Below are 17,150 nucleotides of genomic sequence, written 5' to 3'. Positions count from 1 at the left end.
ACACAGCCCAAAACATTGATTATGACATAAACACGAACATAATTTCCACATAATATTAACCTGTTTAACAATCAAGCATCAGTTAAAAAAAAAAAAAGTTCATAGTCATCAAGCTTAAATCAGAAGCACTGCAAAAAGCTACTTAACGAGTACAAGATATAGTTTAAAAGAGAGATGGGAGAAATAGAAGACAGCAGCAGCCAGCATAAATAGATGTTACTGTGATCTGTTTACCGGTTCAAGGGCTTCGATCATGACCACACTGTTACCCCTTATAACCTGTAGCATTCCAACAAGACAGAAAATCAGATTTTTATTAAAACAAAAAAACCATCCAATTCTTATGTATTTACATGTCCAACACCTATACTTTGCTTTTTTTTTTACTTCTGTACCAACCAAAATCATCAATTTCACTATTTTAACTTCTAGAAAGTGAAATACATATTTTCATGCACGAGTAAGGTGGCATATAAGCAAAAAAATGAAGTTTATGTGTTAGATATGTAAATACATAAGAATTGAGAGGTATACATGTAAATGAATCTAATAAAAGTTAAGGAAGCTTGAGAATAAAATCTTGAAAAACTATGTCTGTAATGAAAATGTGTATTTAATTTTTAAGAAGTGGTGATAGACTTATTTTTGATGTGATGTTAAATAATTGAGTTGTTTACATGTAAATATGAATGTTTAGGTGACAGATATGTAAATACAAAAGAATTGTGTGGGTGTGTATGTAAATGCCCATAAAAAAAATGGGCAAGAAGCTTAGAATAACAGCTTAAAAATGAAAACAAGTATACAGATAATAGAGAGGATCTGGGAAGACAACATACCACCATTCCGATATCATGCTTCTCGCTGCTGCCGCTGACATCGACGGTGTTGTCAATCACGAGGTTCATGAACTGGTCGAATCCGCGCAAGGTGCCAACTACGGTGCGATTAGCATTCAACTTGACTGAAAATAAAGTGAAATGGAACAGTTTATTTCTCTAGGAAGATGAAAATGACAAGAATTTTAAGTAGCTCGTTCACTTGCAAAAAATAAAAAAATAAAAAAAAAATAAATGTTACGATATATTGATACATTCTTCATCAGGATGTTAAAATTATAACACATTTTATTTAAAAGATTCAAATCAATTGTTGGTTATCTCTGATAAAAAAAAAATACACGAAATAAAACGTAGAATTGTGATTGCTTCCTTAAACATAATTTAACCTGGTCTAATTTCCAAATAAGTGTATTGGATCTACAAAGAACATCAAATAAACAATAATAACCTGGATACAAGATAATAAGACTAACTCAAGCATAGTATATTTAAAGTACGCATGTTATTCTCCATTTGCATAAAGGTTTTTGTCTGATTTAATCTTTTTCAAATCTAATAAAAGGTTGAAACCATTGAACTATTGATGCAATGGAACAAAAATTGAGAGTATGATACACAATTTAAATGAGTATGATAAATATTTATATGCAAATTTTTTTATGTGAAGAACAAAATTTGAATGTAAGCTGTTCTATTATGCAGAATGATAGCAATATAGAATCAGGTATAATAACTTAAATGGTTAAAGATTGAGAATTAACTTATAAAAGTGCCTCTCGCAAGAACATCAATGGCGAATCTTTGATAAATTTTCTTTAGATTTAAGTCAGAAAATGAAACGAAACAAAAACATGAAATACTTATAAACATAGCCTCCAAACTCCAGAATTCCTCATTCATTCCTCCATAGGAAAACATAATCTAAAGCGACACTACAACAACTTTTCCTTGCAACATCTTCAGTAACCTACGGAATAGCTAGTCTTCAGCTCCTCTAGCAGAACATTTAGCACAGTTTTTCAACTCTACAAAATCTAGCAGAGTAATATGAGTTCATTATTATTTTCTATGCTATTTTGAAGTGGTCAGATGCTAGCATTATCTTACTCCATTTCAGTTCTTGGGCAAGTCCTATTTAATTTGTACCTAAAAAGAGAAAATGGCCATGGTAACCACCACCACCACCACCACCACCACCAACAACAAGCCTTTATCCCACTAAGTGAAGTTGGCCACATGAATTCTTTTTCGAGATCGGAGGTGAACAATAAGAAAAAAAAATCTTACTAGAACAGTGACTAGGTGGATAATTTGCAGACTATACAAAACTTAATAAAACTGCTACAAATGATCAATTCCCATTGCCCTTTATTAATTAGATGTTGGCCAGATTGTCAGGGCACACATTGTAATATTTCTTAGATGGCTGCTGAGAATATAATCATAATCATGTAGTACCCAGGGATCAAGAAAAGATCATGTTCACTAGCCTCTATTAAACTTTTGTCTTTAGAAGATTGCACTTTAGACTTCTGCAATACCATGCTACTTTTAAAGATATATAATGGCTATTTTTTTTTTATTTAATCAAGCTAGGAATTGAAGTGTTCATAAATGATTTCTATTAAGATATATAATGTCTTTAGAAGTTTTCTAATTAGCATAGTTCGAGTACAAAAAGTTTCAACACAAGGGGTAGAAGTGGACAAACTAAAAAATAAATGTAATAAAAAAACTTTCACCACCCACATCTATTAAGAGAGTTGAAAATTTCTTAGGCTATGCAGGATTTTCTATGAGATTTATTAAGTAATTCTTTAAAAATTACAAAATTATAATGTCATTTATTAGACGAAAAAAAAAATTAAGTTTAGAGTGTATTAAAGCCTTTAAGCCTTTAAACCTTTTAAAATAAATTAATCATGATATTTCTTATTGTAGTACCTGATTAGATTTTTTTTTTTTTTTTTTTTTTTTTTATGGAAGTGATAATGCAATAGAGGCTATTTTGGGGCAAATAAATTTTTTTTTTTCATGACATTTATTATACTATTAAAACTTTAATTAATTATGCAACCAATAAAAAGAATTATAAGTTATAATATTTACTTTTGACAAATTTAGATCTTAATTTTCTATGCATTCTGTTCTAACTAGGTATCCTTTTACTAATTCATTATCATTCTATGCATTTTACTCAACTTCAACATGTTCAAACAGCTCCCTTGATCCAATATGTAGCCAAAATAACAGCAGCAGCATTCAATCTCCTAAATATTTGCAAACAACTCAATCAACATTGGGCTAAAGCTTCATCGCTTAACATCATTTTTTCTTGTTGAATATGAAATAAATCATTGCTATTCATATAAATAACGATAAGTTTATTTGCAAGCACATTCCGTTTTCGTAAGGAGATCTCGTTAGGGCATGGAGGGAGCGAACAAAAACGGATAGTCACTTTGCCTCGCATTTCCAAAACAATACAGAAGCAAATTACCAAAGCAAGCATAAATGTACCGAAATTCAAACCTCAAACCTTCAAGTGTTAAAAGTAAAGCTTGTAATAAACCTAAGTACAATCATTTCACCATAGAAAAGTGTATCAAACACCTTTAAATCAACGGAACTGCGTTCTCTGAGTGTGTACCACTTGCCTTGTCCAAACTTCCATTACATCACTTTTGTGCATCAACTAACAAGTATTCATCATTATCTTTTTTTCAGAAAAATGTAAAAGTGCAATGCATGTGGAACACCAAAGCCGAGCTCAAATTTTTCAACTACAAACACATGCACGACTTACTGAGGTGAAGCATAAACTTCATAGATCATGTAAAATTAAGAAAATAACAACTACAATCAAATTAAAAGTACTAGGGGCTTTTACCATACATACCACCCAATTCCTACGCATTTACATATATAATATATAAAGTTTACTTTTTACATTTATACCACCCAAATCTTTAACATCACATAAAAAATACCAGCATTTTAAATTTTAAAAATTGAAGTACACCTTTTCATGCATAGGTAAGGTAAGCTGTTACATCTGTAAAAAATGAGATTTAAGTATTAGATATGTAAATACATAGGTATTCAGTGGCATGTATGTAAATCTTCCAAATTAATATTTGAAATGTGGAATTTCATAATTCAAATAACTCCAAGGCAAAGCACATAATTGCAATATTGCATTGTAAAAAAAATTGCAGAAAAAATAATTCAAGCACCACAAAATCAAAAAATGCCGAAAGGAAAATCCCAATAATTAGTACAAATATGGTTCCGGCTAACCACTAAAGTTTCAGGCTTCCGGGCTAGATGATAGCTGTGTAAAACCTTTGCAAATCATTGATCGCTAAAAACATAAGTATTTAACACAGATTCTTCCAGGAGAAAACAACCTCAAAAAGCCAAGAATGAAGATCCAATCTTTAAGAGGCCAAAATGGCAGAAATATCAAATTGGCACTTCGCTAAATTATAAATTTTAAGACAAATGAACCTTAAATATGAGATCATTCCAATACAAAAAAACCATAGGTTAATTAACTTGCACATTTACAATCAATACGCAAAACCAAACAAAAAAGAGTAAAAAATAATGGATGATTATGCAAAACCAAACAAAAAAGAGTAAAAAATAATGGATGACTATCCAAATATTATTAATATTTTGACAACATTTTAACAATTTAAGAATTTTACATAATTATCATCAAAGGATTTTTCCTGTAAACAAAATTGTAAGCATTATCACAAACAATACTGAAAAAGGATGATTTCTAAGCTTTCTTGTTGAGCTATGTGCCGCCTCCTTCTCTCCCTCAATTATGTAAATGCTTCTTCCTCCAAATCCAATAAGTAATCACTAACAAAATCTACCACCATAACCAAAGTATATCTAAAATCTAAACCAAAAATAAAACCTAAACGTTCAAACTCCTTTCTAAATCAAGAAAATGCTTCCTTTTTTTATTTCTTCCTGTAAAAACTAAAACCATGATAGTATTCTTTTCATTGTACTCAAAAAGAAATTGAATGCGGTCCGTCCCCCAACATTTCTCACTTTCTCTATGTAGAGCTCACGGTAGACCATAGACCATGCATTGGATATTCAATCATGTCATGCTTATTTAGTAAATTTCATACTATGTTCTTACATTTCTTGTAAATTTACTAGATTTTGATGCCATTTTTATATTAATTTAGGACTTATATCTATTTATCAAGTAAGGGTGTTTACTACAACTAATAAAAATCGTGCACTTAAAGTGCATGTGGCTAAAAAAATATTTAAATTGATATTTTTCTTGAAAAGAAAATATAGCTCATATCATATTTAAAGAAAGCATGCCATACATTAACATAGAAGAAATAAAAAAAAAAAATTGCTCCTGATACAAATAACGCTCAGTGTGATTCATGCATGATAAAAATTAAAAAGAGAGCAATTAATTAAATATTAATTAATCAACATATCAATAACTAATGTCTTGTTTATTAATTAATCATGAAGTAGCAAAAAGAAGTTAAAATAAAGAAGACATTGGTCAATTTCTATTTGTCAACTGTAAAGGCTCTTTCTACTTCTTAAACATGGATTCATTTATGCTAACTTAAAAAATTGCATTATTAAGTACTTCAAATTACATATATATTGATTAAGCCAAGTTACGAGTTTATTGAATAAGCCGGTGCACGTATAAAAATATATATTAATCAATTAAGCATGACATTCTTTAAATATTTTGGACAATAATATGAGTTAGTTTTTCTGTGATTATTACTAATAAACCATTATCTATCAATTAAAAGTTAAGTATTATAAAAAATAAGTGACTAGAAAGCTTGCTTAATTTATTCCTCTTATGGGTCTTTATATACAAAATTATCTAAAAAATAATTGAAAATCCCTAATTACAAATAATTTAAAAATTAGAACTATTTTCCAAAACAAAATATCTTGGCCACTGGGAAGAGGAACCAATCCTAGCACTCTAATTTTCATTTTAAGCACCAGAATCCCTTGTACATGTTCCTTATTTAGCACATGAATCCATGGTTCCTTTCATTCATTATTTAGCAATAATAGCAATTTCAACGCCTTCTCAAACTAGATAGTAGATATTTATCATTCCAAATTTGCTTAAGATATTTTTGAACTCATGTTTTCAAAGCTCATTGACAAATATGTCAACAAGCCGACTTCCTATTGAAACCTATGAAGTGTAAATTAATGTACTTTCTAGTTTTTATTTATTTATTTTATGAAATGCTTATTAACCTCCACACATTTGGTTCAATTATGTTGTCCTGGATTGTGGCAATGCTAATGTCAGACTTATTGTCAAAAACTATCCCCATAAATCCTTTCCATTTAATTTTTTGAACCTTCTTGCATAAATTTAAATAAATAGGAATTCATAGATATCGTTGACGAGTCGTTGGATGAATAAATTCTAAATAAGAAAAAATAGATGACACGAATTTATTGCTTATAAAGAAATACCTCTCTCACAGATTCATATGCAAAAAACAAAAAAGAGCCCTCAAATTGCCCCCTTGGCATCAATCAAAGATCTCTAAATAATCAAAGAGAAGATCGATAAATGTTATTTTTTTATGTAAACATTTACTTCCTTTTTATTTACAATTACACACACACCCCCCCATTGAGAATGAGCAAGATAAGCTTTTTTAGCCACTTATTATTCTACATAATAACAGAGTTAGGATTTTTTGCCTCAAACATTTGTTGTCTACACTCCTACTTCAACCCTTTTCTAGTCAAAGCTCTTCCTTCGCTTCATTATATCTGATATCTTTCATTTCCCTTCAAAAGAGTCGACCATCATGAATAGTAAAAATAAGACTAAAGGACAACTCCGAGAATTTCAAACATCATATTGCTTGAATGAGATAAATTATATGAAATGGTAAAAAAATAGTGAAATCTTTTTTTCTGAAAGGAAAATAAAAGATCCAACATATTGTGAGTCTACCTCCAGAGTAAAAAAAACTCGAAGTCTATACTTTGGGAATAAATAAATTGCATAATCATAACACGATACCAAAAAACAGTGGGCCGTATACATTCCTACTTACCACAAAAAAAAGAGGATGTTATTAAAAAAACATACTCAAAGGTCAAGGATGTCATTTATCTACAAGTTCAAAACAAAATTCTCCACCACTAAACAAGGTAACATTCTTGTCATTGAATATTTCAATATAACGAAGGTTTACGAGCTTGAACTAAATTATTATCAAGATTTCAAGATGGTGTGCTGTGAAGATGCAGTAATCTTAAAATAAAATGGTATTTAAGTTTTTTTGTAAGACTCAATTATGACATTAATCAATTTAGAGTCCAAATCATCAAGAAAACCTCCCTTCTCTAAATGTAATTCTCTCTTGCACGAGTAGGGAGAGAAAAAAGAACCGTGATTTTTAATAATCTGATCCCCAAAATCTGTCATGATAAACATTGAATCACAAGGCAAGGGACTTATTGCTGCAAATTCTTCTCCCAAAGAAAAAAAAGCTCCCCTCAATGACAATCTCTGGTGCAACTATTACAAGAAGAAATGAACATGAAAGAAAAATGCTGGAAAGTTCATGGTAAGTCCCAAGGCCATGAAGGAAACAAAGGGAATAAAAAATGACAAGCCTACTTTGTGGATATAGATGGACTCAACTTTGAAAAAAAAATTAATAAATTAAGGAACATCCTCAATTCATTAAAATTTTCTGAATCATGCTCTCTTGCTCAAAATGATTTGACTTCCATCTCTTATGTCTTTAGTGCATCAACTACACATTCCCAAACCTGCATTCTTGATTCAGGATTTCAGATGCCTCAACTACACATTCTCAACCCTGCATTCATTATTTAGGATTTCAGGTGCAACTGATCATATGATAAACTTTAACAACATCTTCAAATCTACAAATCATTTCCTATTATATATATATATATATATATATATATATATATATATATTGAGAGATATACCGGTTGTTGTGGTATATAGCAATTGTCCTAGGACAAGGAAATATCTCCATTTTCTCTAATCTTACACTCAACAACATATTGTGTGTTCCTCAACTTGCATTTAATATTGCATCAATTCATAAATTAGAAACTATCATAATTATAATGTCACATTTTTTACTGATTATTGTATATTTTAGATCTTGAACTTGCATGCTTCATTATTTCAGATCTTGAACTTGCTAGAAACTTTGGATGGGCACTGTCCTTATATTGACCTCAAAAGCTTGAGTGATAAGAGATATGTGTTGCTATTATGTTTGTGTAGTTGGAATGTCCAGAAAGAAGACATTAAATTCATCAAACAAGCAATAATTCACTGTGATCATCAAACTTCCTATAACGATAGCACAACAATGATCATCAAAACTATCATTACTAGGAATGTTTGAGAAGATTCAATGGCAATTATCATCATTAGTTGGTAAATTATTAGTAGACCATTACAATCATTGCAATTGTGATCATTGGTATGTTTATAAAAAAAACTGAAGCTGAAGATTTACTACCAAGTCAGCAATATGTAGCATAGAGTTAAAAGTAAAAGTACGAAAAAAAAATTCCTTGACCTACAACAATAGTTAGGGTGCCATCAAACTACTATTTTTCTAGTGTTGGGATAGATTTGTAGTACAAAAAATGTTGGCAAAATTTATGATGTAATCGGTGACTCTTGAATCTATTATCCAAGATTTAGAAAAACCAATTGAGGCATCAAAAGTACAAGAGTTAACATTTAACTACTTTGAGCTAACAAAACATTGTTATAGAATTAGATGGGAGCACCTAAAAGCCATAAATAACTTTTTTTTTAATGAGTAAACTTCAAGATTTCAAAATTTGGAATGTTTATGAAAAAGCTACTTCTATGTGGGATAAAGTAACAAGAACTATTAAATAAGTGACAAAAAATGTACTTGGAAAATTATATATATATATACATACATAAAAATAGTTAGCTGGAATAATAATCTGCAAGAAAAGACAAAATATAACAAATTGTGTTATAAATATTGGTTTAAATGTAAAAACTTTAAGAACTAGGAAAAATATAAGCTCGCCCGTGGGGAGTCTAATAGAACAATTTGTGACGCTAAAAATTTTATTTTTAATGATCTTTATAATAGATTAGATGTTAAAGGGGGAGAAATATATATACGTTGAATCGCAGGCTTGGGGGTCACTCAGGCCAGCTTTTTGTTTTTCAAAACTCTAAAACTATATTTTTAAAGGAAAAACAAAAGTATATCTGATCTTAGATTATTATGGCCTGGACATCCAGAAACCCCTCTTTTCGTACCACTACCACTCTCCTTCCCACTCCCACTGTACGAAATTCTAACCCAACTTCTACTTCCACTTCAAATCTGGATGACCAAATACCGAATGAGATCACGTATTACATATGAGATTCAAAGACGACTTCCACGACGAAGATCTTATACAAGGTCTTTGGAAAGTCAGCTTGATCCAGAGTAATAGCTTCAGATCTCGTAAAGAAGGCGTGCGAACTTAGTAACTGTTTAAACTCTGTATGAAGACGGATGGTCTTCTACAAGGCACCGAGTTTATCAGCACTATTCAGAAGAGCGCATACTCGCTACAAAGGGTATGCAGATCAACTTGTCGTTTATTAGGCAAGAATATTATCAGAGACTGGTCTAGGAATGAATGCAACACATCCACCTATGACTGATAATGATAATGATACATACTCTGCATAGGAGAGATGCAGAGACTACTGCTTTGATTGTTCTACGAGATACAAGATGGTGTTCTGACGTCTCTATAATTGGAACAATTGAAGTAGACCTTCCTAAGGGAACTCAGCTCGTGTATATAACACCAGACATGTTGTCTATACACGATTTCTTAAATCACATCGAGTTGGTTGTCTTAAAGCATGGTTACGAGGACTGACAAGGAGGAGAATCTAATCTCCTGATTACTCGTGTTTTAGTCGTCAGACTCACCAATACTAGCCATGCAGGATTCAGATACAATGTCAACGGGATTGTTGACTATCTTGCCACCCATGGAATTGTTGTTATTCCAGGACAGAAACACTCTATTCAGCAATTACAGGGACTCGATTGGAACCTAAAGCCCTCAGATAAGAGTTCAAATTCCGCATCAATTACTTACTCGACAAAGAATTGATGGTACAATTCACTTGTCTTTCTCAGATTATACTGTTGTTGCGCCACCACCTGTACCACAGTATTCCTCTCAGGACATCGAAGGTTCTAAGAAAGAAACTGTGTATATGGCCTACGAGGATGGACCAATATAGGACCAAGAGCAAGATGATGACGAGGATGATTATACAACAATATGTAGAGTTGAAGAACCAATCTGGGATGCATCTCCAAGTGAACAAGGAGATGATGATGATGATGATGATCTGTTCTCATTGTTCTTATACATGAATAATTTAAATAATGAACAATGTTCATTCGCGGAAGTTGGTGGAGATAATGCCGTCAATTTTCAAAATTTTGAAACAGATTTTCCTTACCCTTCTCTTCAACCACCACCAAAAATATTTGAGTCTACTCCTGTTGATATAACTCCACTATTACAGTCTGAACTTTTCCCTATTCCTAAATCTTTCTCTGAACCTGAGATAGTCTACCCAAACATTGAAGACCAACTTGCAGAATTAGACTATCCACGTCTTAGGAAGATGGCTGTCAAAGCAGACAGTGCCTATGCATTTGTTTCCTCTTCCTATCTACCTTCTAATGAACCGGTTATGGGTCCAGTTATGTATCCACCTGCAATTTCTGGAGCGTTGGCGGATCCCTCTTCTTCCTCTTCCAATAGCTTCCAAAACCTGAGGTCACGAGCCTCAGATTTTAAATTCATATCAGCAGAACATGAACATGCGGACGCTGCCGTCCGCACAAAATGCACATGGTGTAATGCTTGTTCTGTCAGACGACTTTTCCCTCTATGATGATGTGATTTCCAGATGAAAATCAATTACTCTGAACCTGGTGAACGATAAACAATTTGTGAATAATAAATCAAAGGTATTGTTTATCGAGAATCTGTTAGGGGAAGTCGAAAAGAAAATTTGGATCCAGTGGAGGATGACATTCGAAAATGAGTATGAAGCGTTGATCAACATCGCTGATGATCCACAGAACGTACTTTCAGCCATCAGAATGGTGATTTTGCTAGAAGGCCCTTACCAAGGCTCAACTGATGAACAGAATCGAGTCTACTTGGATCTGGAGCGGCTAATATGTTCTGAAATAAAGAACATGTTCGATTATATGAATGAGTCTACTTGGATCTGGAGCGGCTAACATGTTCTGAAATAAAGAACATGTTCGATTATATGAATAATTATAAAGTATTAGTCACAAAGTCTGGACGAATGTACATCAGTCCAAAGTTATCTGACAAGTTTTTCCGAAAGATGCCCTCGATTATTGACAATGAAATAGAGGCATTCAAGAAGAAGTACCCCGGAAATACAATTGGGGTTATCCAAGGATTCGGTTTGCTTATCATTGCCTTGCAGAATTGTGCAAGAGAGCCGCAGTACAAAGAAGAATCAATGATCTCTCTCTGTGCAAGAAAATACATGTGTTTGGATCTTATAACCAGCACAAGAGATACGGCTTGCGCAAATCAAAGAACTACAAGGGAAAGCCGCACAATTCACATGTGCGGGTCATCAAAAATAAAAACAAATCGAAGTCTGCTAAGTGCCGGTGTTACAACTGTGGCGATGAAGGCCACTTCGCCAAGGAATGTAAGAGCAAAAATGGCAATATGGCTCGAGCAACCATATTAAATAATCTGAAACTCCCGGATGACTATGATGTTCCCTGTGTAGATCTCAATGAAGAGTCATCTGACGTAATCTGTTCGATCTCCGAGGGAGAAGGAATGAATACCCTCACACATATCCACAGTGCCTTGAAAAACTGTCTGATTGAGGAATTTGGGCTAATGATGAAGGACTACGAATGGAGGTGCTTAATCAAATTAAAGGAATATCAAGAGAAGTGCTCGCATCAATGGGAGCACAACAAACCCATAAAAGGTCAATACTCTCGGTGTTCTTATTGTTATATTATTACAAATCCAAATATGAGAGTACATTGCATCTTGTGCAAACTAACTGCATGCCCACCGTGTGCTAAGTTCTACTTGGAAATAATTGTTCAGAAAGAGTTGTCCCTACTTCAGTTTCAATCTAAGGACAACTTAATCCATGAATTGGTAAAATACACGGAGCACTTGCTTGAAGAAAATAGAAAACTGAAGGAGCAGCTTCAGCAAGAGATGGAGAAGCAATTAGCTGAAGATATGCAAGAACTTATCTTAAGAGACATGGGTAAAAAGGTTGTCACGTTCGAGGACGATGAAGAAGTGATCTTAATATCGTTAATAATAATAGAACGTTTTAATTTTACCGTTGCATTAGTAAAAAAAGAAGTTGGAGGATTAAAGAAAACCAAAAGTGAAAAATTAATAAGAACTGATAATATCCCAATTTAAGTGTGAAGATATTTAGGTGATTTGGGAATTTCTTAATCTACTAAACTCTTTAATATTATTTTAAAAACTAAAAAAATGCCAGAGAAGTGGAGGAAAATTATTTTGGTCCCTTTTTTTAAGAATAAAGGGGGTGCACAAAAGTGTGCAAATTATAGAATAATTAAGTTGATGTGTCATACTTTAAAATTATGGGAGAGGGTAATTGAGCATGAGTTAAGGAGTGATGCCAAAATTTATCATAATTAGTATGGATTTATGCCGGACAGGTTTACCATTGAAGCTATACATTTATTCGTAGGTTTGATAGAGAAGTACAGAGAAAGCAAGGAGGATCTACATATGATTTTTATTGATTTAGAAAATGCTTACAATAAGGTTATAAGAGAAGTTCTTTGGAGGGTTCTAGAAAGGAAAGGTGTTGATATGACTTATATTCAAGTCATTAAAGGTATGTACACTGAAGATGTTACAACTTTTCAAACAGAAGGAGGATTGACCAAGTATTTTCCTATTTCGGTTGGTTTACATCAGAGATCTGCTTTAAAAACATATTTTTTTGCTTTAATTATAGATGCTCTTACTAGACATTTACATAGGAGGATGTATCTTGGTGTATGATATCTTTCTTGTGGATAATACAAGAGAAGAAGTTCTGAAAAATTTGAATTATGGAGGTCTATATCAGAGTCTAAAGATCTTCGTTCGAGTGGATCTAAAACTGAATATATGAAATGTAATTTTAGTGGTAGTAGCTCTAGTGACAAAGTTGTAACTACGAGTGATCAAATCATTAAAAAGTGTGAACGTTTTAGATATCTCGATTATATTGTTCAAAGTGATGGTGTGATATAGATGACGGTGTTATTAGTAGAATTTAAATTGGTTGGTTGAAGTGGAATGCATCGAGCCTATTATGTGATAGAAAAGTACCATTTAGACTTAAACAAAAACTTTATAAGATGGTGGTGACCTGCAATGCTCTATGGAGTAAAATGTTGGCCTTTAAAAGAGAAGCATAAAACAAAGTTTAAGTGTTGCTCAGATGAGAATACAAATAAATATATTTGTGATAGGGAGCTCCAGCGGCAGACAAGATTAGAGAGTTGTCGTAAATAATTTGGTCACGTTAAACGTTGATCATCTGATGATCCGATTAGGATAGTAGATGTTTTAGATTCAACTTATGTTAAGAATGACAAAGGTAGACCTAAAAAAGCTTGAGCATATTGTATAAAAAATGATCTTAATCTAAAAGAACTAAATGAAAATATGACACTTATTAGAACGCAATGGAGAAAAATGATTCATCTAGCCGACCCCACTTAGTGGGATAAAGGCTTGTTGTTGTTGAGCTAACGAACATGATCAAAAAGATTTTTTGAGAGATTTGAAACTTTTTCTTAACTTGAACTATTTTTTTTGTGTAGAACACGTCTAGTTTAACAAGTTTGCCCTTTTTACTCGCCTTCTATGTTTCCATCAAGCAACCAAAGAAACATAGGCTCTCATGAGGGCATCATCAAAGTGAAGATGATAATTGCAAAGAATCAAACGAGGTTGCTCTGCTATTGTTCTTTCTATTGACAATGAAAACAAAAGTTTTTCAAGTTAGGTTTTTTTTGGAGAATTATAAGAAGCCATGGGAAAAAGTGTGTATAATTATAAGAAGCCATGTGCGATAAATGTGCTTAGATGAAGGCATGTATAGCACAATACTGCACTAGATGAAGATATAGGTAACTTGGTAATGAAAAGATAGGTGAATTACTTGCTATTTAAATGGATATATGTCAAAAAATTGGATGGTAGCAATTTTTTTCAAAAAAGAGGATGCTTAGGATCTTCTAAAGTAAAAAATTTAAAACCCCATTTCATAATAGTAGTGTAAATAAAATCAAGGATTATTGAAATCAATACCATTATTTAAAACTTTATGTGAGCTCAAGCAATATGATTGGCAACAACCTGAATCATTACACACCAAAGAGCGCTTGTTCAAGCAGAAGAATACATAAAAACAAATATATCAATGTGACATGCACTTATTTAATTACAAGGAATGCTTCAAAAAACATAAGCTAATAATAATCACTCTAGATTATTTTGGAACAAAAAAATAAATTTGTAAGATTTATCATGATCCAAGTTCAAAATATTTGCTAAATAGATTATTTCAAAAAAGCATGGATAAAACTGCATAATTTTGTAACATAAATAGAATAGTTACAATGTAATCATTATGAGAATCTATTCCATCGTCATCATCATTAATATTTTCTTCTCAATCAAAGGATTTAAAACCCTTCCTTTTCTTCATATGTTTCATTGGACTCATTCATTTCATCTTAATTATTGAATAATCTGCAACTTGAAGTTTTGCATATAAAATAGATCAACTAGTTTTCAATAAATATGCACACTTTTTTCCAACTCTTGATGCTCTTTTCAAATCATCTATATCAATTTTTAATCATAAAACATCAATATTAAAAAAATATAGCACCAATCCCTCAAATCAAGGTAAGATGCCAAACTTAGTGCCTTAGTAATGTTGTACATTGATGAGGTGCATAAGCCGCTATGGAACTTAAGCAATATGATTAGCAACTACCTGAATCATTACACACCAAACAGCGCTTGTTCAAGAAAAATGAGACAAAAATAGAAATATTAACGTGGCATGCATTTATTTAATTATGGCGAATGCTTCTGAAAAACATAAGCTAATAGTAATCACTCTAGAATATTTTGGACAAAAAAATAAATTTGCAAGTTTTATCATGATCCAAGTTCAAAATATTTGCCAAATAGATTATTTCAAAAAAGCATGGATAAACTGCATAAGTTTGTAACATACATAGAATAGGTACAATGTAATCATTATGAGAATCTATTCCATCTTCTGCATCATTAATATTTTTTTCTCAATCAAAGGATTTAAAATCCATCCATTTCTTCATATGTTTCATTGGACTCATTCACTTCATCTTCCATATTGAATAATCTAGCACTTGAAGTTCTTGCATATAAAATAGATCAACTTGTTTTCAATAATATGCACACTTTTTTTTAAACTCTTGATGCTCTTTTCGCACATCTCATATCAATTTTTCATCATTAAAAATCAACTAAGCTTCAATATTAAAAAAATATATCATCAATCCCTCAAATCAAGGCAAGATGTCAAACTCAATGCCTTAGTAATATCATACATTTAGGAGGTGCATAAGTCACTATGGCCAAAACATGCTCTAGATTAAAGTAATAGATTACATAATAGTAATGCTTAAGAGCTTGAGCATTATAAATAAATGACGAGCTTCTAGTACAATCTAATAATTTGTGTGCTTCCCTCTTCCCATAATGAATCGATCTTCTTTCTCCTGACCCTTCTTGTATTCAACTTAAATGTAAGCATCATATACCAAACAATGCATTCAAAACCCTAGATCCTCTTTATCTTAAATTATGATTGAATCAAGTATGAGATTTGCAATGGAGATATTTCTATCAAAGGAAAACAGAACTAGTTGTGAGAAAATATGATTTTTCTAATTTTCAAATGCTCCTATGTTATCTTTCAGAAGTGCTCACCTCCACATCGACGAGCCAAGGGTAGTCAATTGAAATACAAATACGCCCAAATTAAGGATTTACTTCTCAATTGAATGGAATGGACTTAGTAAAAATCAAACCAAGAATTAGAATACCATAGAAAAAAGGTAATCTAAGCAAAATTCCTTAGTGTCAAATCTTCGTAAGTATATAAATAGCATAAAAATTGCAAATCAATCAAGAAACAAAAAGAAAAATATCCAAAACGAGTCCAATGGTTCAATTAGAGGTTCGAGATGGCATGTCAAATGGTCAAGTCTGTACTCTTTGCAAGCTGCAACATCCAGTTTCAAGAAGCGACAGACAAAATAGGAAGAAGACGGAGCTGAATTAACATTCAAAGCCAGTCATGATGGACCAGCTTAAAATATTTTTCTATCAAACACTGGATAGTAAAACAAGAATCTTATATAGAATATATAACTAATTCCTTACGATACTGTGGAAAGAAAAGTTACGGAAGAGTATAAGCTGAGCAAGAAAAGGGGAACTCACTTTGGAGCTTCTTGTCCATGTACCTGCAACCCGTTTTAACATACGGAGGAAGAAAAAACAAACACAAAGATCAGAAACGCGAGTAATTCACCGAACCAGAAACGAAGGACAAAGAGGGAGGAAAGGGGAGGAGGAAGAGGGAGAATGACTTACTTCTTGAGATCCGGAGGCTGGCCTGACCTGCTCATGTTTGCAAGGAGGAAGAGCTAGGGTTTCCGAACTGGTCACCTCGCTGCGGCAAAGAACCAAAAAATCGAGGAAATAATGCGAGTTCCTCTTCTTTAGAAATATTTGCATAGATACCACTCAATTTTCATGTAATTGCTTAACTATATGTAAACTAAAATGATGGTGCTTTTGATAGTGATATAAATATAAAAACAAAAGCTTATGTGTTAGATATGTAAATGCATAGAAATTGGATAGTATGAATGTAAGGGTCTGTTTGGAGCAGCTGTTGATTATTTATAATCTGTTGATAAGCAGATTATTCTGATAATATAATAATCTGCAGATTATCATAATAAACTTATTTGCTGTTTGGGGCCGCTTATTCATAATAGCTTATTGGTAGTTATGGTTGTATAAATGATATTCATACCCCTGTCTGGTAAAATT

The 17,150-nt window shown here is 32.3% G+C and overlaps 1 protein-coding gene across 1 annotated transcript; it reads right to left on the bottom strand.

Moving 5' to 3' along the window:
- Nucleotides 1-22: 22 nt before the first annotated feature.
- LOC110020005 (probable small nuclear ribonucleoprotein G) lies at nt 23-16,820 on the bottom strand. Its single transcript, XM_020717945.1, has 4 exons — nt 16,686-16,820; nt 16,533-16,555; nt 840-964; nt 23-279 (listed from the first exon to the last, which is right to left on the bottom strand). Exons 1-4 carry the CDS (start codon nt 16,718-16,720, stop codon nt 217-219), a joined length of 246 nt encoding a protein of 81 aa, XP_020573604.1. The 5' UTR covers nt 16,721-16,820; the 3' UTR covers nt 23-216.
- Nucleotides 16,821-17,150: the final 330 nt, after the last annotated feature.

Source organism: Phalaenopsis equestris, unplaced genomic scaffold (assembly GCF_001263595.1).
Source record: "Phalaenopsis equestris unplaced genomic scaffold, ASM126359v1 Scaffold000090, whole genome shotgun sequence".
NCBI lineage: Eukaryota > Viridiplantae > Streptophyta > Magnoliopsida > Asparagales > Orchidaceae > Phalaenopsis > Phalaenopsis equestris.
Note: the sequence above shows the minus strand (reverse complement) of the source record. Positions and strands in the feature narration are given on the sequence as shown.